Source organism: Bos indicus, chromosome 2, assembly GCF_029378745.1.
Source record: "Bos indicus isolate NIAB-ARS_2022 breed Sahiwal x Tharparkar chromosome 2, NIAB-ARS_B.indTharparkar_mat_pri_1.0, whole genome shotgun sequence".
NCBI classification, from domain to species: Eukaryota; Metazoa; Chordata; class Mammalia; order Artiodactyla; family Bovidae; genus Bos; species Bos indicus.
In genome coordinates, this window is record NC_091761.1 from 117,578,432 (window position 1) to 117,597,343 (window position 18,912).

Consider the following 18,912-nt stretch of genomic DNA (forward strand, 5'->3'; position numbering starts at 1 on the left):
GCATCCCTTCATTCATCCATCTAACGAATGCCATTGTATCCTTCAGTATAGTTTTTTGGTTCTACACTAAATGTATTCATACCTACAGAGTCTATTATTGTTTAAAAAAAAGAAATTATTATAAGAAGTTGCTTTTTAAAAAATTAAACTGTCAAAAAGAAAGTTAAAAACACTTCGAAGTAGGAAGCAAAAGGCTTCCACAATGATTACAAAAGCTAAATCTTGTTTAAGACAAAAAGAATTTGTAAAAGAAGTAGCTGGCAACGTGTAGGTGTCACCAAATTCTCATTGAGGAAGCAGACGTTTTCTCTCGGAAGGAGCTCGTGAAACACGACTGCTACCTTTAGAAAGAGTAACACTAAAAGCCACATAAAATAGGAAGCTCTAGTTAGGAAATTTAAAAAGATATCAGATCACAAATTTTCAAAATGGAAAATAATGATTTGGAGAAATAAAGGATCAAAATCATGGTCTCTTCATCATAACCTATATAAGTTTTGAGAAAGAATTCCTTACCTGAGTTATCAATATGTTAAATAAATTTTTTGGAAACTACTCCTCCAAGGAACAATTCAACCAAAGGCATGTTTTTCTGTGAAATTTTCTGCTAGTAAAAGGAACACAAATTATGCTGGAGTTCATAAAATTCCTTGTATCTCAAAAGAATAAATTAATATTAACACTGGAAAATCTTTCTCTATTAATATTTATCCCTACTCCCAATATCAGTCTAAATCACAGTTATGTTACAACCCAAAGCAATATAAAATGTAAGATAACATTTCAAGTGTATATATTTTGGCAAAATTAATGACATTTTAAAGAGTAGTAACAACTCATACATTTTCTTGAAAGAGCTTCATGTCATAGAACAGGCTAATATACTAAAAAGAAAACCTTATAAGCTTAATATAAAATTAAATTGAAACTATATATCAAAATATACAAACCGTTTCTTCTTAAATAAACTGTTACAACAGACATGGATGCAAATAATAGTTACTTGCATCAGGGAGTAAAATTGAGATTTGACTGTTGACAACACTTCATTACATACTTTCTAATAATCTACTATCCATTTTAATAGCCAAAAATGGGTCCAAAGTTGATTACTGTCTCTCTTTCACCAGCATGTCCACTCCCAAGCTGATTTCTTTTTTACCTTCTCTCCATCCAGTAAAATCCCTGCCCCTACCCCAAGTTAGATTTCCAAAGATTAGGAAATGCCTTTATCATCAGAGAAGGACCCAATATAAAATAACACTATAAATTATATGAGTTGAGCATTTTATTTTCCCAGTTTATCTTCATTATATTTGCATCAAACACATCTCTTGGAGAATACATCTTAATGCTTCTATTTAGTTTAGCAAAATATTTAGTGTACCTCAGGAAACAATAATGAAATTAACCAAAATCATTCCTAACATTTGTAATTTATACTTTTACATCCATTTTCATTAAACCTTTTCAACACCCCTGCAAGACAGGTGCTGCCTCTGCCCTCTGGCTCCCCCATCCTCGAGATGAGAACTGTTGGAGAATGCGACTGAATGGGATAGGGTGCCAAGAGCAAGACTCAGCAGCCACGGGGACGCACTGGACTGGGATGGGCAGAGTCTAAACTTGAGCTTGTGTCTTTGAGTGGCAGCTGCAGGATGGCACATGTCTGAATAAAGTCAGGATGCTATTGGCATGCTAAGGGGCCGGACTTCAAGTCCCATCCCTGGGATGAGGATAAATGGCAGGACACAGTCCGAAGGCTAAGCTGGGAAAGTCTTGTGGGAACTGCCCAAGTGTAGCCCTTGAGGGGGCACGAAGTAAGAGGGGTAGAGGGGCTCAGGAAGAATCATACTTTCTGAAGGCCATTTCTCCTCCAGGACAGAGGAATCTAAAATCGGCTAGTTGGACAAGTGGCAGTTTCAGTTCAGTTCAGTTCAGTCGCTCAGTCGTGTCCGACTCTTTGCGACCCTATGAATCACAGCACGCCAGGCCTCCCTGTCCATCACCAACTCCCGGAGTTCACTCAGACTCATGTCCATCGAATCAGTGATGCCATCCAGCCATCTCATCCTCTGTCGTCCCCTTCTCCTCCTGCCCCCAATCCCTCCCAGCATCAGAGTCTTTTCCAGTGAGTCAACTCTTCGCATCAGGTGGCCAAAGTACTGGAGTTTCAGCTTTAGCATCATTCCTTCCAAAGAAATCCCAGGGCTGATCTCTTTCAGAATGGATTGGTTGGATCTCCTTGCAGTCCAAGGGACTCTCAAGAGTCTTCTCCAACACCGCAGTTCAAAAGCATCAATTCTTTGGTGCTCAGCTTTCTTCACAGTCCAACTCTCACATCCATACATGACCACAGGAAAAACCATAGCCTTGACTAGACGGACCTTTGTTGCCAAAGTAATGTCTCTGCTTTTGAATATGCTATCTAGGTTGGTCATAACTTTTCTTCCAAGGAGTAAGCGTCTTTTAATTTCATGGCTGCAGTCACCATCTGCAGTGATTTTGGAGCCCAAAAAAATAAAGTCTGACACTGTTTCCCCATCTATTTCCCATGAAGTGATGGGACCAGATGCCATGACCTTAGTTTTCTGAATGTTGAGCTTTAAGTCAACTTTTTCACTCTCCTCTTTCACTTTCATCAAGAGGCTCTTTAGTTCTTCTTCACTTTCTGCCATAAGGGTGGTGTCATCTACATATCTGAGGTTATTGATATTTCTCCTGGTAATCTTGATTCCAGTTTGTGCTTCTTCCAGCCCAGAATTTCTCATGATGTACTCTGCATAGAAGTTAAATAAGCAGGGTGACAATATACAGCCTTGATGAACTCCTTTTCCTATTTGGAACCAGTCTGTTGTTCCATGTCCAGTTCTAACTGTTGCTTCCTGACCTGCATACAGGTTTCTCAAGAGGCAGGTCAGGTGGTCTGGTATTGCCATCTCTTGAAGAATTTTCCACAGTTTATTGTGATCCACACAGTCAAAGGCTTTGGCATAGTCAATAAAGCAGAAATAGATGTTTTTCTGGAACTCTTTCTTTTTCCATGATCCAGCGGATGTTGGCAATTTGATCTCTGGTTCCTCTGCCTTTTCTAAAACCAGCTTGGACATCTGGAAGTTCATGGTTCACATATTGCTGAAGCCTGGCTTGGAGAATTTTGAGCATTACTTTACTAGCGTGTGAGATGAGTGCAATTGTGTGGTAGTTTGAGCATTCTTTGGCATTGCCTTCCTTTGGAATTGGAATGAAAACTGACCTTTTCCAGTCCTGTGGCCACTGCTAAGTTTTCCTAATTTGCTGGCATATCGAGTGCAGCACTTTCACAGCATTATCTTTCAGGATTTGAAATAGCTCATCTGGAATTCCATTATCTCCACTAGCTTTGTTTGTAGTGATGCTTTCTAAGGCCCACTTGACTTCACATTCCAGGATGTCTGGCTCTAGCTGAGTGATCACACCATCGTGATTATCTTGGTAGTGAAGATCTTTTTTGTACAGTTCTTCTGTGTATTCCTGCCACCTCTTCTTAATATCTACTTCTTCTGTTAGGTCCATACCATTTCTGTCCTTTATCGAGCCCATCTTTGCATGAAATGTTCCCTTGGTATCTTTTTTTTGGTATCTAATTTTCTTGAAGAGATCTAGTCATTCCCATTATGTTGTTTTCCTCTATTTCTTTGCATTGATCGCTGAGGAAGGCTTTCTTATCTCTTTCTGCTATTCTTTGGAACTCTGCATTCAGATGCTTATATCTTTCCTTTTCTCCTTTGCTTTTCACTTCTCTTCTTTTTCACAGCTATTTGTAAGGCCTCCTCAGACAGCCATTTGCTTTTTTGCATTTCTTCTCCATGGGGATGGTCTTGAACCCTGTCTCCTGTACAATGTCACAAACCTCATTCCATAGTTCATCAGGCACTCTATCTATCAGATCTAGTCCTTTAAATCTATTTCTCACTTCCACTGTATAATCATAAGGGATTTGAGTTAGGTCATATCTAAATGGTCTAGTGGTTTTCCCTACTTTCTTCAATTTAAGTCTGAATTTGGCAATAAGAAGTTCATGATCTGAGCCACAGTCAGCTCCTGGTCTTGTTTTTGTTGACTGTATAGAGCTTCTCCATCTTTGGCTGCAAAGAATATAATCAATCTGATTTCAGTGTTGACCATCTGGTGATGTCCATGTGTAGAGTCTTCTCTTGTGTTGTTGGAAGAGGGTGTTTGCTATGACCAGTGCATTTTCTTAGAGAAGGTTAAATGACAGGTTTAACCATGTTCAAGAAAATGTGAAAACTCAGAAGTGACCCATGGAGGAAGGTGGTGTGGGCAAGAGGAACCCCGAAAGAAACTTGGGATTTCCCCGAGTTATCCTGAGTCAGAGGCTCAGATGCGATCAAGTGCTTGCTCAGGTGCTGAGCCCCTGGCTCTGGGTCAGGCCAATATCAAGTGACAACCAAGCTTCCTCTGAGACACTGACATTCAATGCCTCAGGTTGCCCACAATTCCAGGAGAAAGAAGACTGAAGAGTCAAAAACAAAGCCGAGACTCAGAGCATTGAATGCCAATGACCACACACCGAGGATACTCTGGTCGGTTTTGGGATACAGTCTCCGGATTCCAGAACCCACAATTTTCCCATTTTGAGCCACACTGGAAATTACATCTCAGAAGCCAATTTTGATTATATGTGAAACCTCACCTAAAATGGAGGAAATTATGCGGAGGGCTGGAATTCAGATTATCTGGACAAAATTCCCTACATACTGTCTCTAACACACCAAACTGAGGTCAAGTTGAATCCCACACAGTTTTAGATACAAGATTTCCACAACTCACCAATGAAGTGATTCTGCCCCAAGGCAAGCATCTCCTCCAAGAGAACAAGGCCCCCAGGAGCCTGGAGGAGGGTTACGCTCCGACCATCGATGAGGGAGCACTGCTGAAATCCCGTCGCCGTGACCTTCCACAGCAAAATCAGCGAGGCAGTGGCATCTTGCCGAATTCTGAAAACGAGAACAATGTCAATGGAAACTCCCTTGCAGAAAAATTCATCTTAGAATCAGGCCATCAGGTTAACACTAAAAATAAAGATGATGCATACACCCATAAAAGTATCAAGAAATGGATGACATGATCTTCTAAATAGGCGCCCGCTTTATGTGGACTCATGATCAATTCCCATGCTGTTAGAAACACCCATCTCTCACTTGATCAAAATTATACCACAAAATCACTAATAGGCAACTCTAGGTCATAATTTTCATCAATAATAAAAGGGTCTGTTGAATTTAGAGACAACTTCCATGCGTGTGTGTTAGTCACTCGCTCATGTCCAATTCTTTGTGACCCCATGGACTACACCCCATCAGGCTGCTCTGTCCATGGAATTCTCCAGGCAAGAATATTGGAGTTGGTAGCCATTCACTTCTGCAGGGAATCTTCCTGACTCAGGGATTGAACCCTGCATTTCAGGCGGATTCTTTACCATCTGGGCCACCAGGGAAGCCCAACTTCTTCCATATCCACACGATAAAGAGTTCTGCTAGAATTAATATACATGTGTAACACATCCCCAAACCACCTGAGTTGGTGGCTAAAATAAGCGAAGGTGTGTCTCCTCCCATGCTTCAGGCCTGCCCTGGTTTTTCCTTGTTTTCAGGATAAAATCCAAAGAATGAGATGCCCTAGCAGACAAACCCACCCAGCCTCCATGCCTCTCATTCTCGGCTTGTGCAGCTCCACCCTTGCCATCCACAGGGTGGCCACAAGGAGCTACTGTGTCTTCCCCCAGGACGTCCTATCCCTCCTATCCCGGCTCCCAGCCATTGCTTCCCCCTCCCTCTGGGAACCTGTCACTCTTCAAGGCCTACCCCACCAGCACCCCTCCTCCTGGACCTGCCCCTCTCTTCCCAGCACTGGTAGCTGCCACTCCTTCCTCTGTGCCGCTGGGGAAGGGGTTCACAGTGCACAGATCTGATCCCTCCCCACCCAAGGCAGAGCTCCCGGCTTGCAGCAGGGGTCTCAATAAAGGGTCGTTAAACGATCAGATTCACCAATAAAGGAAAGCTTAAGGGGCTAGCAACCCTCCCACGTGAATCCAGCACCCGGAGATCGTTCTGCACTTCTATCTTACTCAACCTGGGTCACTGCTATTTCTGTCTAACGCTGCAGCCTAAGGGTCTTGGGAATTTCAGATTTGTTGTGGGGGCAGTGGGAGGTGGAGAGGAAGGCAGCATTTAAAAGCATAGACCAGAAGTTTTCCGAAAGGCTTATTCAAGTAAAGCAACATGACCCAGACAAGAAAGAACTGGGGCATGGTTTCATAAACATAAAGGAAACCCATGATTTCCCTGAAACCAGCTCTGGATGGTGGGGTTTCCGTCCTCAGTAGGAGCAACAGAACACTTAGGACAGGGGGCCCCCTACTGGTAGAACTCGGAGCTGCTCCCAGGCCTCACCTTCCTCCCTGCCAGACGTCTTCCCTGTGTCCATCCTGGCTCTTTCCCACCAGGTGACGTCCAGGTGCGGGGAGGGGATACAGGGGTCATGGAACAAAGCCCCTCGTCCAAACATTTTTAGAGACTCCTTTGTTTAGAAGGCAAGGTGTACAAAAATGACCCTGCGTGGTCCAAGTGAAGAGTGCCCACTACCCTCTTTAAATGGAGTCACTGCAGTATCCTGGCTAAGCTGGGCCAGGTCCTCCCCCTCCCAAAGTCCTACCCTCTCTTCTAAAATCCCTGAAGACTAGACAGCAAGTGCCCATTTGAGGGGTAGCTTCCTTGGGAGCTCAGCTGGTAAAGAATCCACCTGCAATGCAGGAGGCCCAGGTTCAATTCCTGATTTGGGAAGATCCCGTGGAGAAAGGGAAAGGCTACCCACTCCAGTATTCTTGGGCTTCCCTGGTGGCTCAGACGGTAAAGAATCTGCCTGCAATGCAGAAGACCTGGGTTTGATCCCTGGGTTGGGAAGATCCCCTAGAGGAGGGCATGGCAATCCACTCCAGTGTTCTTGCCTGGAGAATCCCCATGGACAGAGGAGCCTGGTAGGCTACAATCCGTGGGGCCTCAAAGAGTCAGACAACTGAGTGACTAAGCATAGCACAGCACAGGGTGGGGAATTGTCAGACAGGTCAGGGGTGCTCCATGCAGCCTCCACCCCCACTCCCCAGCCTCCACCCCCACTCCCCAGCCTCCACTCCTACTCCCCAGCCTCCACCTCTAATCCCCAGCCCCCACTCCTACTCCACAACAATGCACAGCACCTGGTGTCCCCACAGGTTCTGTCAACACCACTTCCCTTTGCCTCCTCCCCACCCCCTGCAGTGACATCGAGCAGTATATAATTTGAAGGAGCATAAATTTAAAACACAACAATACACACGTCTCACCTGCTTGTTTTTAAAGAGATAATTGCAATGCTTGGATGTTAAATGTGGGGTAAATCATGCATACGAATTTAACCCATGGTCCATTAAAATCTGAAGAAGCCAAAGAATCTGGGAAGCAAAAGTCACTGAAGAAGCGAAGGGTCTGGCTCTAGACCTTAGCTAAGGCTCCTGGGTTTCTTATCTCCCACCTAACTCATCCCAGCCAGCATCCCTGGAGTCTCCTCTGAAATCGCCTCTGAAACCTAGTTCCTAAGGGACACAGGCCTCGTCTACACATGGAATTCCATTCCTGGTTCCCACTGGGCTGACCCGTTACAGGCCAGTTATGTGAACAGACACCACCCAGTAGCCAGAGTATCAATGGTAACCAAGTTTCACTAGGAGCTTTCTTACTTGACCGAGGTGTTCTGTGGGACTTCAAAGGATACCAGACGGCCCCCTGCAGAGCTGTTGGCACTGGCATTCCCACAGGCAATGTCTGGAACCACCTGGAGGGGAAAAAAACACCACCAAAAAGACAGGTTATTAGGGTTAATCATGGGGCAAGATCATATTAGAAAGCAAAACCCCACGGGCCGCCTCCACTCCATTCTTTGGATAATGCTGGGGATCATGACTTGAGAAGCCAAGTGAAACCTTACAAATGTTAACCACAGTGAAAGCTTTGCCATCTGAGTTTGTGAAACACAAAAGCTTTGCTGAGAGCAGTCTGCAAATTACCAGGATGACTACACTGCTAATACGATGTTGCAGGGAAGGGCGGGAGATTGGCCCCGTTCTCTCTTTCATCCTGCGAGCAGTCACGGGCCTCTGCTCTCTGCTCAGTCTGGTGGGTAATGAGGAACTAAATGCTTAGAGAACAAGGAGACGGCCTTAGAGGAGTAGCTTCCACATCGTGGGTAGAAATCCAAAAGACTAGAAGAACAAGCCCTCCAGAGAGCCATAGATAGGACGTGTCTGGTCCAAGTGACCCTGCTCGGTACACAGGTGGACGTGGGAGAACACGCTGAGGCCAGGTAGCCGGGAGCTTCCCTTTTCTGTCCCCTGTGGACCGGACCTTCATTTTTAAGTGACGTGGTCCGGAAAGCATTATACTGATGTGCATTTAAGAAAAGGAGCTCGAGGGGGGAATTGTGCTCCTCAGGAAGCATATTGCTAATACTTGAGCTGTGTCCAGTGACGGGCTTCTGACCCATTCATTCATTTATTCCTCATGCTGTGATCTGTGCTCATCTCCTGAGAGTTGGCATAAAAGGATATTAAAAGCATTCGTCATCACTGAATTAACAGAGGGCAATAAAGAGATATGCTCAGCACTTTCACCCCATTCCCAGCATGCACAACTTATTGTCCAGAAATATATTCACATGTTCCTCTGGCACTTGTAACTTGCTTATTGAATGGCCTAAGAGATAACAGCATGACAGGAAGGTGAGGCATTTCTTTTTCACATTTACCAACCGCAGGAGAGCATGGTTGGCTGGGGAGAAATTTTCTTTAAGGGACAGTTCCTTGATAAACACAAGACCAAACCTAGCTCACATTCAAGAAGTGTGTCATTCAGCAAAGAGGTATTAGAGTCCTAACTTCAAAGCCTCGATTGTAAGTTTGAAATCAGAACAAGTTCTCAGTTTTTTAGGCAGCATAAAAACACTGCCCTTCAGCCTGAATGGGCCTTCACAAATTGTGTGGCAGTGAAAAAAAGAGTGGGTCAATTGCTTAGAATTACCTAGGAACATAAAATAAGAAATGCTGCCTTACTCTTTTATAACCATAATCAAAATTTCTGGACATATTCTTTGGCTCTAAAAATGCTATACAAAGCTCTATTTGGGTTTTTTTCTTTCAGGTAAGCTAAAAGCCTGTCATACAACCACAGGTCTATACTGATAAGGAATACTATATGGAATGGAATTGCACTTTATCAATGTTAACTCAAATCTACGATTTCCGTTTGTCCAACTTCAATTCTTCTAGCTAGAAAACTTATATTTTATGTCAACTTTTAAAGGTCTGCTGGAAAATCCTCAGCGTGAGACTTCTGATGGGCTTGAAGGTACAATAAGCCAAACCCAGACCAGACGAGACTCAATGAACAGAATCTGCTGTTGCCAAAATTAATCAAATTCGGAAATTTCATTCTTAAATGCACGGCCAAAATATTTTAAAAATCAATAATACATTTTTTTCTAAATCGCACTGAAGTGCTGCACGTTACCAACAACAGAATCTAAACAATAACAAACTAAAACTGAAGCATAAAATTCCATGGAGGAAAATTAGGTCAGTAATTGAGGGTCTATAATATGTTCACTGATAATACTCTTCATTAAGCTGCCTGTCCCAAATCTAAGATTATCTCTCATAAAGGTATGTGGATATCGTTTCAGAAAATAGTTTCATTCATTTTCTTCCTTGTTTTTTCTTCTTATGCTCATAAAACAATCATAATTGGCATGTCTTATTTACATAACCAAGAGAGATTTCCTACACGGAAAGGCAGACAGGAAAAAAGTATGGCATCTTTTGTTCAAGGTGTAACTTCAAGGCTTTCGATTTTTATTGCTAATATTAGAACCACTGGAATGATTTTAACCGTACTGGTGTCTTACATAAAAACATGTTCACTTAATGTTCTCACCTCCACTTGATCCCATTTCATTTCTACAACTTTCTGGCCCGTTTTCGGCTGCCACGTCGGCAGGGTGATGGTTGCCTGAGAGCGCGGCAGCATTATCTCGGGCTCCTGGGTGGCAGGGACAGGCTGAAGCTGCCTGGGTGCCGTGGACTCGGTCCAGCCAGAGGCGGGGACGCTGGAAAGTGCCTGTTCACAGTTTGGACCTTCGTAGCCTTCACTGCAAATGCAGAGGTAGCCATCGCTGCTGCTGCTGCTGCAGTTGCCATGGTGACACGGGTTGCTGGTGCAAGGATCCGCAACAAGCTGAAACGAGAGCATAAATGGGTCAATTATTCCCTCATAAGGAATGTGGTGCCTTTGCTAGGAAATGAGTTCTGTGACTCAGAGCTGCTGCTCTAAAAGAAATGCTATTCCTGTGGAATATACATTTTTAACTATTTGTGCTGTTGGGGGGGGGGGGGAGGCATCTCCCAAGGTCATCACAACACTAACCCTTCCACAGATAACAGATGTCTAACAAAGAAGTATGTAGTTAGTGAAAAAGAGCCTCCCCTAATCCAAGGCCCTAAATAAAGTTGATTTCAGGAACACTTATTTAGAGAAATTTTCTAAGGCGAAAATAGTTAAAACAAAGACTTGTTAGGAATATACTAACTTCAATCTTTTTAGCTGCGGGTCAAAGGATACAGGAATCTAAATTGAAATCTCTTCTTTCACATCCTGAACCATTGTAAGGTCTCCGTATGAGAAATGACTGCCCAGTTTATCGCCTCTACAGATGCACTTACCTATGTCTTCCAATTTCCTACCTGATGAACAATTCTTTTTTAAGGTGATATTTAATTAAAGGCTTCCAAACTGATCAGCTGGCATGACAACTGCAGGTTAGAAGGAAGCATGGTGGTGACTTCTATTAAGCAGAGTTTGATGAAAGTTTCTAACCTCATTATTTGAAAGGGTGATTACGGAGATATGTGACCCGGCTGGAAATGAAAGATAAAAGTTTAACTACATATCTTTAAATTATGTTCTTGTTCTAAGAAAAGTGTTTATCCCTGAGTTCCTTGCTGACCTTTGACTTGGATTTGTTATCACCTAAAGATGCTACAAAAACAATATGAAATGAAACAACATAACAGTGCTTCTCTCCAGATAGCCCAAGGGTTGAGGCATGTTCACCGAGCTAATTCAATTATTGTTTGCTTCTATGATAACAGAAAATTAGACTTCTATCTGATGTACCCCTGGCTTCTCAGGGCTGATAATAGAATAGAACTGAGTGAATAAGAGACTACAGAAAAACGGGACCTTCAATTTCCGCTGCTGAAATGAGTCCATACTTTAACACACATGGATAGAATTCTGCCTGGAAAAACAGCTACTCACTTTGCTAATTACCCTTGTCACACAATTTCCAGCAAACTCCTTTAGGAAGATTAAGGGATTTTGGATTGAATAAAACAGCTCCCAAAATACCACACTGTTAATTCTGTGCTCTCACTTGGAAAAAGCTTCACAAAATCTCAGATAAAAGTAGACAGGTGGGTATCTGAAGAAAATATTTAAAGTGTAAATATTTTAACATATTTACAATCTTTATCAACTCAAAGTAAAATCCAGACTCCTTCCAGGGAAGACAAAGCCCTCCCTAATCTGGTCCCTGCCCACTCCTGATGCTATCTCTGCCCTCACACTATCCTCCTCCTTTACACTCAACCCCTTCACCTTCTTTCTGTCCTTGGATTATGTCAAGGTCATCCCCACCCCAGGGCCTTTGCACCTGCTGGGCCCACACCTGAAATGCTTTCTTTCAGACTTTACATGGCTTTTTGCTTCATTTTGCAAAGAGTCGGATACGACTTAGCAACTGAACAACTGGCAACTACCCTCTTTCACAAAGTTCTCTGCTCAACTGTTACCTCTTCCAAGAAGCCTTCCCTCACTGGAAAATCTAAAGTAATCCCTTTTTTTCTCCCACAGTGCCTGGACTTATCTGCCGTGTTCACAGCTCTGTTCCTAGCATGTTAACAAAAACACAAAATGTGGTGGGGTTTCCTTTTAAAAAGCATTGAAAAGATAAAAGAAGACAGATGACTTGGTTTCTGAAAAGCAATGGGTGATGAGGGACAGACTGAATTGCTCCTTTAGTCCTGATATGTGCCTATGCTTTGGATTTATTTTTAGGAAGGCTTCCAGGAGTGGGTATCACCTCAAGAAGGAGGAGGAATTTAATTCGCTGGGATAAAGAGGGCATGTAAACCAGGTTTCTGACACCAACTCTTAAAGCAAGGTCAGAGGTTGACCTCGTCACAAATTAAGACTTAACACATGCCTAAAAACACAGACATACGTTTAAATCATTTTAAAAATTGTAGAGAGCACTACAAAGAAATCGGTTCTGGAAGTGCAAACCTCCATAGTACAGCTTAGGGAATGACATCACTAAGGCAAAGACCACCTGTCTGATGGTCAGAGAGGCCCCAGGGCTTCTGTCCCATCGTCACAACCCATTGCTGAAGACCACCAGTCCTCAGAGACTGTCTAGGTGGGTCACTGCATACAGCCATCCCGCTGTGGGCAGTGTGAGAGTTGGTGCTGGTGGGGACAGCTGGGTGGGAAGGGCAGGCCCCCAGTTCACCAGGCCCAGGAGGCAGCTCCACCAGGTGAGGGAATAAAGAGCTGAAAGAAAATCATGCTGAGGATAAACAATACTATCTAATTGTTGCTGTCTGGGCTTCACAGATGAGAGGAAAGCAAGAATAGCATATGGGATCAGTAAGGAATGATTTATGTAGACGGTCTGAATATTCACTGGAAGGACTGATGCTGAAGCTGAGGCTCCAATACTTTGGCCACCTGATGTGAAGCGCCGACTCATTGGAAAAGACCCTGATCCTGGGAAAGATTGAAGGCAGGAGGAGAAGGGGATGACAGAGGATGAGATGGCTGGATGGCATTACTGACTCGATGGACATGAGTTGATCAAACTCTGGGAGACAGTGAAGGACAAGGAAGCCTGGCGTGCTGAAGTCCATGGGGTCACAAAGAATAGGACACAATCTAGTGATTCTACAACAACAATGTAGAAGGCCAGGAGAAACGCTCTTAGTAAAGAAGAGAGGCCAGAAGCTAAAAATTAAACTATTAATTGCATAGACTTCTAAAGAGACTCAAAGCAGTGAATCCTATGACGGTGCACACACATACACATGTGTGCCTAATACAAAGCAGACTGTTAATTCACTGGGAGGTCACTGATCCCTTCTTTAAAATAATTGTGTCATATTTATGCTACTTCTTGGGCTTTGTGCTAGTGGCTTCAATAACAATGCCAACTACCTGCTCTTCTATCCTCTAGCACTTTAGACTAGTTTCACTTTAAAAAGTCAATTACCTAACAACAAATATAAGATAGAGTGCAATCATTAACCTTTAAGCAAAATCTTGGCATCATAAATATTTATTGTAAGTCCTGTTTTTCCGTACACAGCTTATTCAGTGTTTTTTTTTAAGTTTTTATGTGTATTTTATCTCACAGGGAAAAAGTCCTATTATAAATGTCACTACTGCCCTTGAATCCATTACATTTGAACCATAAGCAGAAAGTAACCAAACTGCCAAGATATCATAATTAACAGACCTGACTTTGGGAATACTCAAAATTTAACAGGTGATAGCTTCTGGTTTCTAACGATGGGGAAAAAGGATAAAGACGTTGTCGTATCAGCAGAAAGAGTAAAGAGAAAGCTCATGGGTTAATGGTTTCCTGCTTACAGTAACCAACCAGCTCAGGTATTAAGTACTGCATGCTCTTTTCTTCTGATTAATTCATCTCTTTAAGCCACATTTTTTCACATCATGGAACTAATCTAACACTATTCACGTTTTATTTCAACTTTTCACCTATGTCAGATAATGTATGCTACAATCAAGAGCACTTCTGGGGTGTGGACAGGGTAAGGTGGAGGCCAGGCCAGAGAGAAGGTGCCTGCCAGCCCCGGATGATAGGAAGACAGGCTCATGCGACACGTCAGCAGTGACCTGCTTTCTTTCCTTAAACTGTCTGCTGCCCATATTCTTGGCAATTCCAGTGCCCTCTGCAGCATACAAACAGAGGGATGAAAGGTCACACTTAACACAGGTATAAAAAAGGCCCACTTACAGAATCATTAAATACAAGAACATCAAAGCTACGAGAGTCACTGCAAAGTGCCGCACATGAACCTCTTCATCTGTGTTACTTGGTGATGGGGGCAGGGGCAGGGGGGGAGGTGCCTGGGAGTCACATAACCACCTCACTGGTAATCTTTCCATACTAGTTTAGACACTAAAGTGCCTAAAGACACTAAACCTAACTAAAGTTTAGTTTGGTGGGCCTCCTCCCTACTTCTCCTGTGCTTTTACAGAAAACTCAATGCATTGGTCAGTAATTCAAGTGATGTTTTTCCAGCCTCTATGATGTGCCAGGTAGCATGCCTAGAAGAGAGGTCAAGAGGATGAAGAAAGCCTAGTTCCAGTCTCCAAAGAACTCCGTCCAACAGAAGGGTCAGACAAGTGAACGGAGATGTGCCTTGAGCCACCTAATTTCAACTAATGCCCTGCATGATGTGTGTCCACCATTATGGTCATGTGTGAGTTAAAGTTGCTAAAACTGACAGTTATAGTGAAGTAGATGAACCTAGAGCCTGAGTGAAGTAAGTCTGAAAGAGAAAAACAAATATTCCATATTAACGCATATATATGGAATTTAGAAAAATGGTACCGATGAACCTAAAAATGGGAAGAAATAGAGCCGTAGTCACACAGAACAGACCTATGGACACAGCATGGGCAGGAGAGGGTGGGACAAATTGAGAGAGTAGCATTGAAATATACACATCGTCATGTGTAAACTAGATAACGAGTGAGAAGTTGCTGTATAACAGGCAGCTCAGCCTGGTGCTCTGTGACATCCTAGAGTAGGGATGGGGCAGGAGGTAGTGGGAGGTTCAAGAGGGAGGGAACATATGTATTTAAAAAAAAAAAGAAGAAGAAAATATTAAAAAAAAATAAAGACATAATTTTTTTTAAGTTCCTAAGACTGAAAGAGAGAATGGGCTTGATAATTGCAAGTCTGAAATGAGCCAGTCTCTTAGATGGCAATGGCAGCTGTCACAAAAGACACAGCAGAAAGGAATGTTCTAGTGAAAAAAGGAGCCAGCTGAGTACCCAGCGTCCTGGCGATGACCCTGGTGTACAGGTGGCCAAGCGGTTGGGGCAAATCCCTTGCCTACCCTGGGCACACATCCCTCCGGCATCCAGGGTCTGGGGTGGGACATGTCAAGATTGGCTCCAGCTGTTCTCAGAGGGTCCAGAGGAGCACAGAGCACCCTGGGGTCACCTCCCTCCCTCATTTATATCCACACTCAGTTGGCAGAGTCATCCGGGCCACGGAAAGGGTGTTTGAGGAGAACCTATAAACACTGAAGGAACACACATCATGGCCCTGGCAGTTAAGGCAGGTTACTTGGGTGGGTGGGGAACACGGTGGCCTCAGTGCACTTAGACGGAGGGTAGACACAGAACGGAAAGAACTGAGAGGGAATTGCTGTAAGTAAAATGGGCCAGAGTTTTTGTAATTTGAGCAGCAGAATCAATTAAGGAGCTTTTAATACAGATTTTGATACAGATGTTAGTACTGTTGGAAGAAGAGATGCCTTAATAAGTAAGGAGCAAAAACAAAAGCCTTAAAGCAGGATTTTTCAACTTGTGCACTCGTGGCTCTTTGGGATGGATAATTCCTTGCTGTGGAGGCTGTCCTGTACATTGTAGGATGTTGGACAGCATCTCTCATCTTTACTTACTAGATGCCAGTAAGACCCTCCTACCAACAATGACAGCTGTGAACACCAAAAATATCTCCAGACATTGCCACTGTCTTCTGGGGGAAAACCACCTCCAGTTGAGAACCACTGTCTTAAAGGAACAGATTGAAGTATTTCATTCCATCAATATGCTTTGACCATCCATGAGACTCCATAAATGAAATCAAAAGGCAACAATATGGGAAAATATGTACAACCTACTATATAGGACTAAGCATTTTATAATACAAATTCCTAGGCATCAGTTAGAGAGAAACACCTCGGTAAAAAGGACAAAGAAATAAGCAATATTCAGAATGATTTCCAAAGAATCATGCCATTTTTACTTTATTTTTAAACACAAAACACAATAATATGTGTTTGTTTATTGGTAGGTGGCTCAGTGGTAAAGAATCTGCCTGCCGATTCAGGAGACACAGGTTCAATCCCTGGGTTGGGAAGATCCCCTGGAGAAGGAAATGGCAATGCACTCCAGTATTCTTGCCTGGAAAAGCCCATGGACAGAGGAGCCTGGTGGGCTATATATATAGTCCATGGGGTTGCAAGAGTCAGACATGACTTAGCCACTAAACAACAACAACAACACTTTGTTTAAGTTAAAAAACAAACTTTTAAAAGTAGAAGGGACCATTGTTTTAGGAATTTAAGCTGCAGAATCCACTAAGGGACGTTATAAAATACAGACTCCCTGGCCCCAAGCTGTGAATGAAGCACCGAGGACAAGGCCTAGAAACCTTTATCTTTCAGCACTTTCCAGATGATTCTGGAGCACTATTCCAAAAACCAAAATTCAGAATTTGTCTGTGTAAACCAGGGGTTGGCAAATTACAACCACAGGCTGCAGCCAGTTTGTTTCTGTAAATAAAGTTTTATTGGAACATGGCCACGGCCATCTGTTCATATTTTACTGCTTTTGCACAACATCGGCAGAATCTGGCCCACAAAGTCTATACAATATTTATTATCTGGGCCTGGAGTTTGCCAATCCTTGACCCAGAAAAGATGAATCTGAGGATTCACAAAAGGAAGAAAACAAATAGGTGGGCTCCTCTAGGAAGATGTCAGGGAAGAAGACAAGCTTGAATAGGGCCATGATAAAGTTGCCAGCAATTCCAAATAATTGTTTCTCCACACCCAATTCCCTTTACTGGAGTGGCATGCACTATGAGATGCAATCACAGAGGGACCTTTCACAATACAGCTTAATGTAGATAAGGGATCAGATGTTCTTTTTTTTCCTTTACTTTCTATTTTATACTGGAGGATAGCTGATTAACAGGGCTTCCCTGGTGGCTCAGTGGTAAAGAATCCACCTGCCAGTGCAGGAGACTTGGATTCAATCCCTGAGTCGGGAAGATCCCCTAGAGAAGGAAATGGCATCCCATTCCAATAGTCTTCCCTGGGAAAACCATAGACAGAGGAGCCTGGTGGGCTCAGTCCATGGGGTCATAAAAGAGTCAGACATGACTTAACAACTAAACAACAAAAATAGCTGATTAACAATGTTGTGAAAATTTCAGGTTGACAGCAAAGAGACTCAGCCATACCGACAGGTACCCAGATGCCCTTTCAGTTCTTCATATCATGTTTCTCCACCCAAAATAGAAATTGCACTGGTTAGAAATGTCATCTTCATGCTGAAAGACAAACCAACATTGTTGGGGTCCAACTGTCATAGTATTTTTGTCTTAAAAATGAATTTTTCCCACTTTCTTCAATAAAGATCTCAACTATACTCCAACACCAACTGCTTACCCACTAGGAGTAAAAATGTGTGAAAAAAAAACCCATTATAATGCTTATGCCAGTAGTAGTCTTGGCCAAGAAATGCATCCCATGAATTTTTTTTCCCAAATCCAAATAGCAAAAATGCTCATTCACTTTAATGAAGCAAGAACTATATATCTGTGTGTGTGTGTGTGTGTGTGTGTGAGCTCAGTTGCTCAGTCGTGTCTGACTCTTTGCTACCTGATGGACTGTAGCCTACCAGGCTCCCCTGTCCATGGGATTTCCCCAGCAAGAATACTGGAGTGGGTTTCCATTTCCTTCTCCAGGAGATCTTCCTGATCCAGGGATCAAATCTGAGTCTCCTGCATTGGCAGGTGGGTTCTTTACCACTGAGCCACCTGGGAAGCCCATATATCTTAGTGAAATACACTAAGGAAACAATTCCCACGTGTTCTGATATTGCTTTACTTCTGTATTAGGAACTTTAAATTACTTGAAAAATTATTCCTGGACTGATCTGGGTGGCCCATTTCTACCCATCCCCCCCACCCACCCACCATCACCCAGTTCAGAGTCACTTTCTTAAAGTCAGCCTGTCCTGGTTTTCGCATGCAGGTTAAGTCACATCTGTAAGTAAGCTGAAAGGAAATTACAAGCAGAATTCAGACTTTTGACATGAAACGAGTCCATTAAAAATAAACCACTACCTATCTAATTACTTTCCAACTTTTCTACGGAATCTCTTTAAAACCTGATACTTTGGGAAATTACCTTGAAATTGCACTCCCTTTGCTGTAGTCCAGGTACACACACAGTCAATATTCACACTGATGAATTTTTACTCCCTGTTCCTTGCAGATATATCAAAGTTAAATGACTACTCTTCAAAAACTTTGCAAACCCTCTGTCGCTTGGTGAATGTATTCAACTACCTTCTAAAGAATAACATTCGGCTGCATTTACTGCCATAGGCACACCAGCCTCAGGGAAACGCTTCTTGTCTTTTTTTTTTCTTTTAACCATTTGGAGATCATTTTGTTGAACCAGAAACTCACAGAACAATTCCAGCGCATATATTCTTGTTCCCTGTCTCATCAGAGACACTCAGACCTCCAAGCAAACTCTTTTGACAAAACAACAATGTCATGAATACAGGAACTATGTCAACTTTTACCTCCTTGCTTATTCACCAAAAGGAGCCTGCAGCAAAATGGGAATTAAATAGCCTATGAAGATCATATAATCATCTCAAACAATATGGGAAAACCATTTTATTAAATTCAACATCAATTTACAGT

General features: G+C 42.9%; 1 protein-coding gene across 1 annotated transcript in view; it reads right to left on the reverse strand.

The window, feature by feature from the left end:
• Positions 1–18,912, reverse strand: part of DNER (delta/notch like EGF repeat containing) — a 393,179-nt gene that overhangs the window by 237,422 nt on the left and 136,845 nt on the right. Inside the window, exons 2-4 of the mRNA XM_070773355.1 lie at positions 10,026–10,325; positions 7,778–7,872; positions 4,834–5,000 (exon numbers count right to left, since the gene is read on the reverse strand). Of these exons, the coding sequence (XP_070629456.1) occupies positions 4,834–5,000; positions 7,778–7,872; positions 10,026–10,325 (562 nt within the window). The remainder of the gene's footprint in view (positions 1–4,833; positions 5,001–7,777; positions 7,873–10,025; positions 10,326–18,912) is intronic.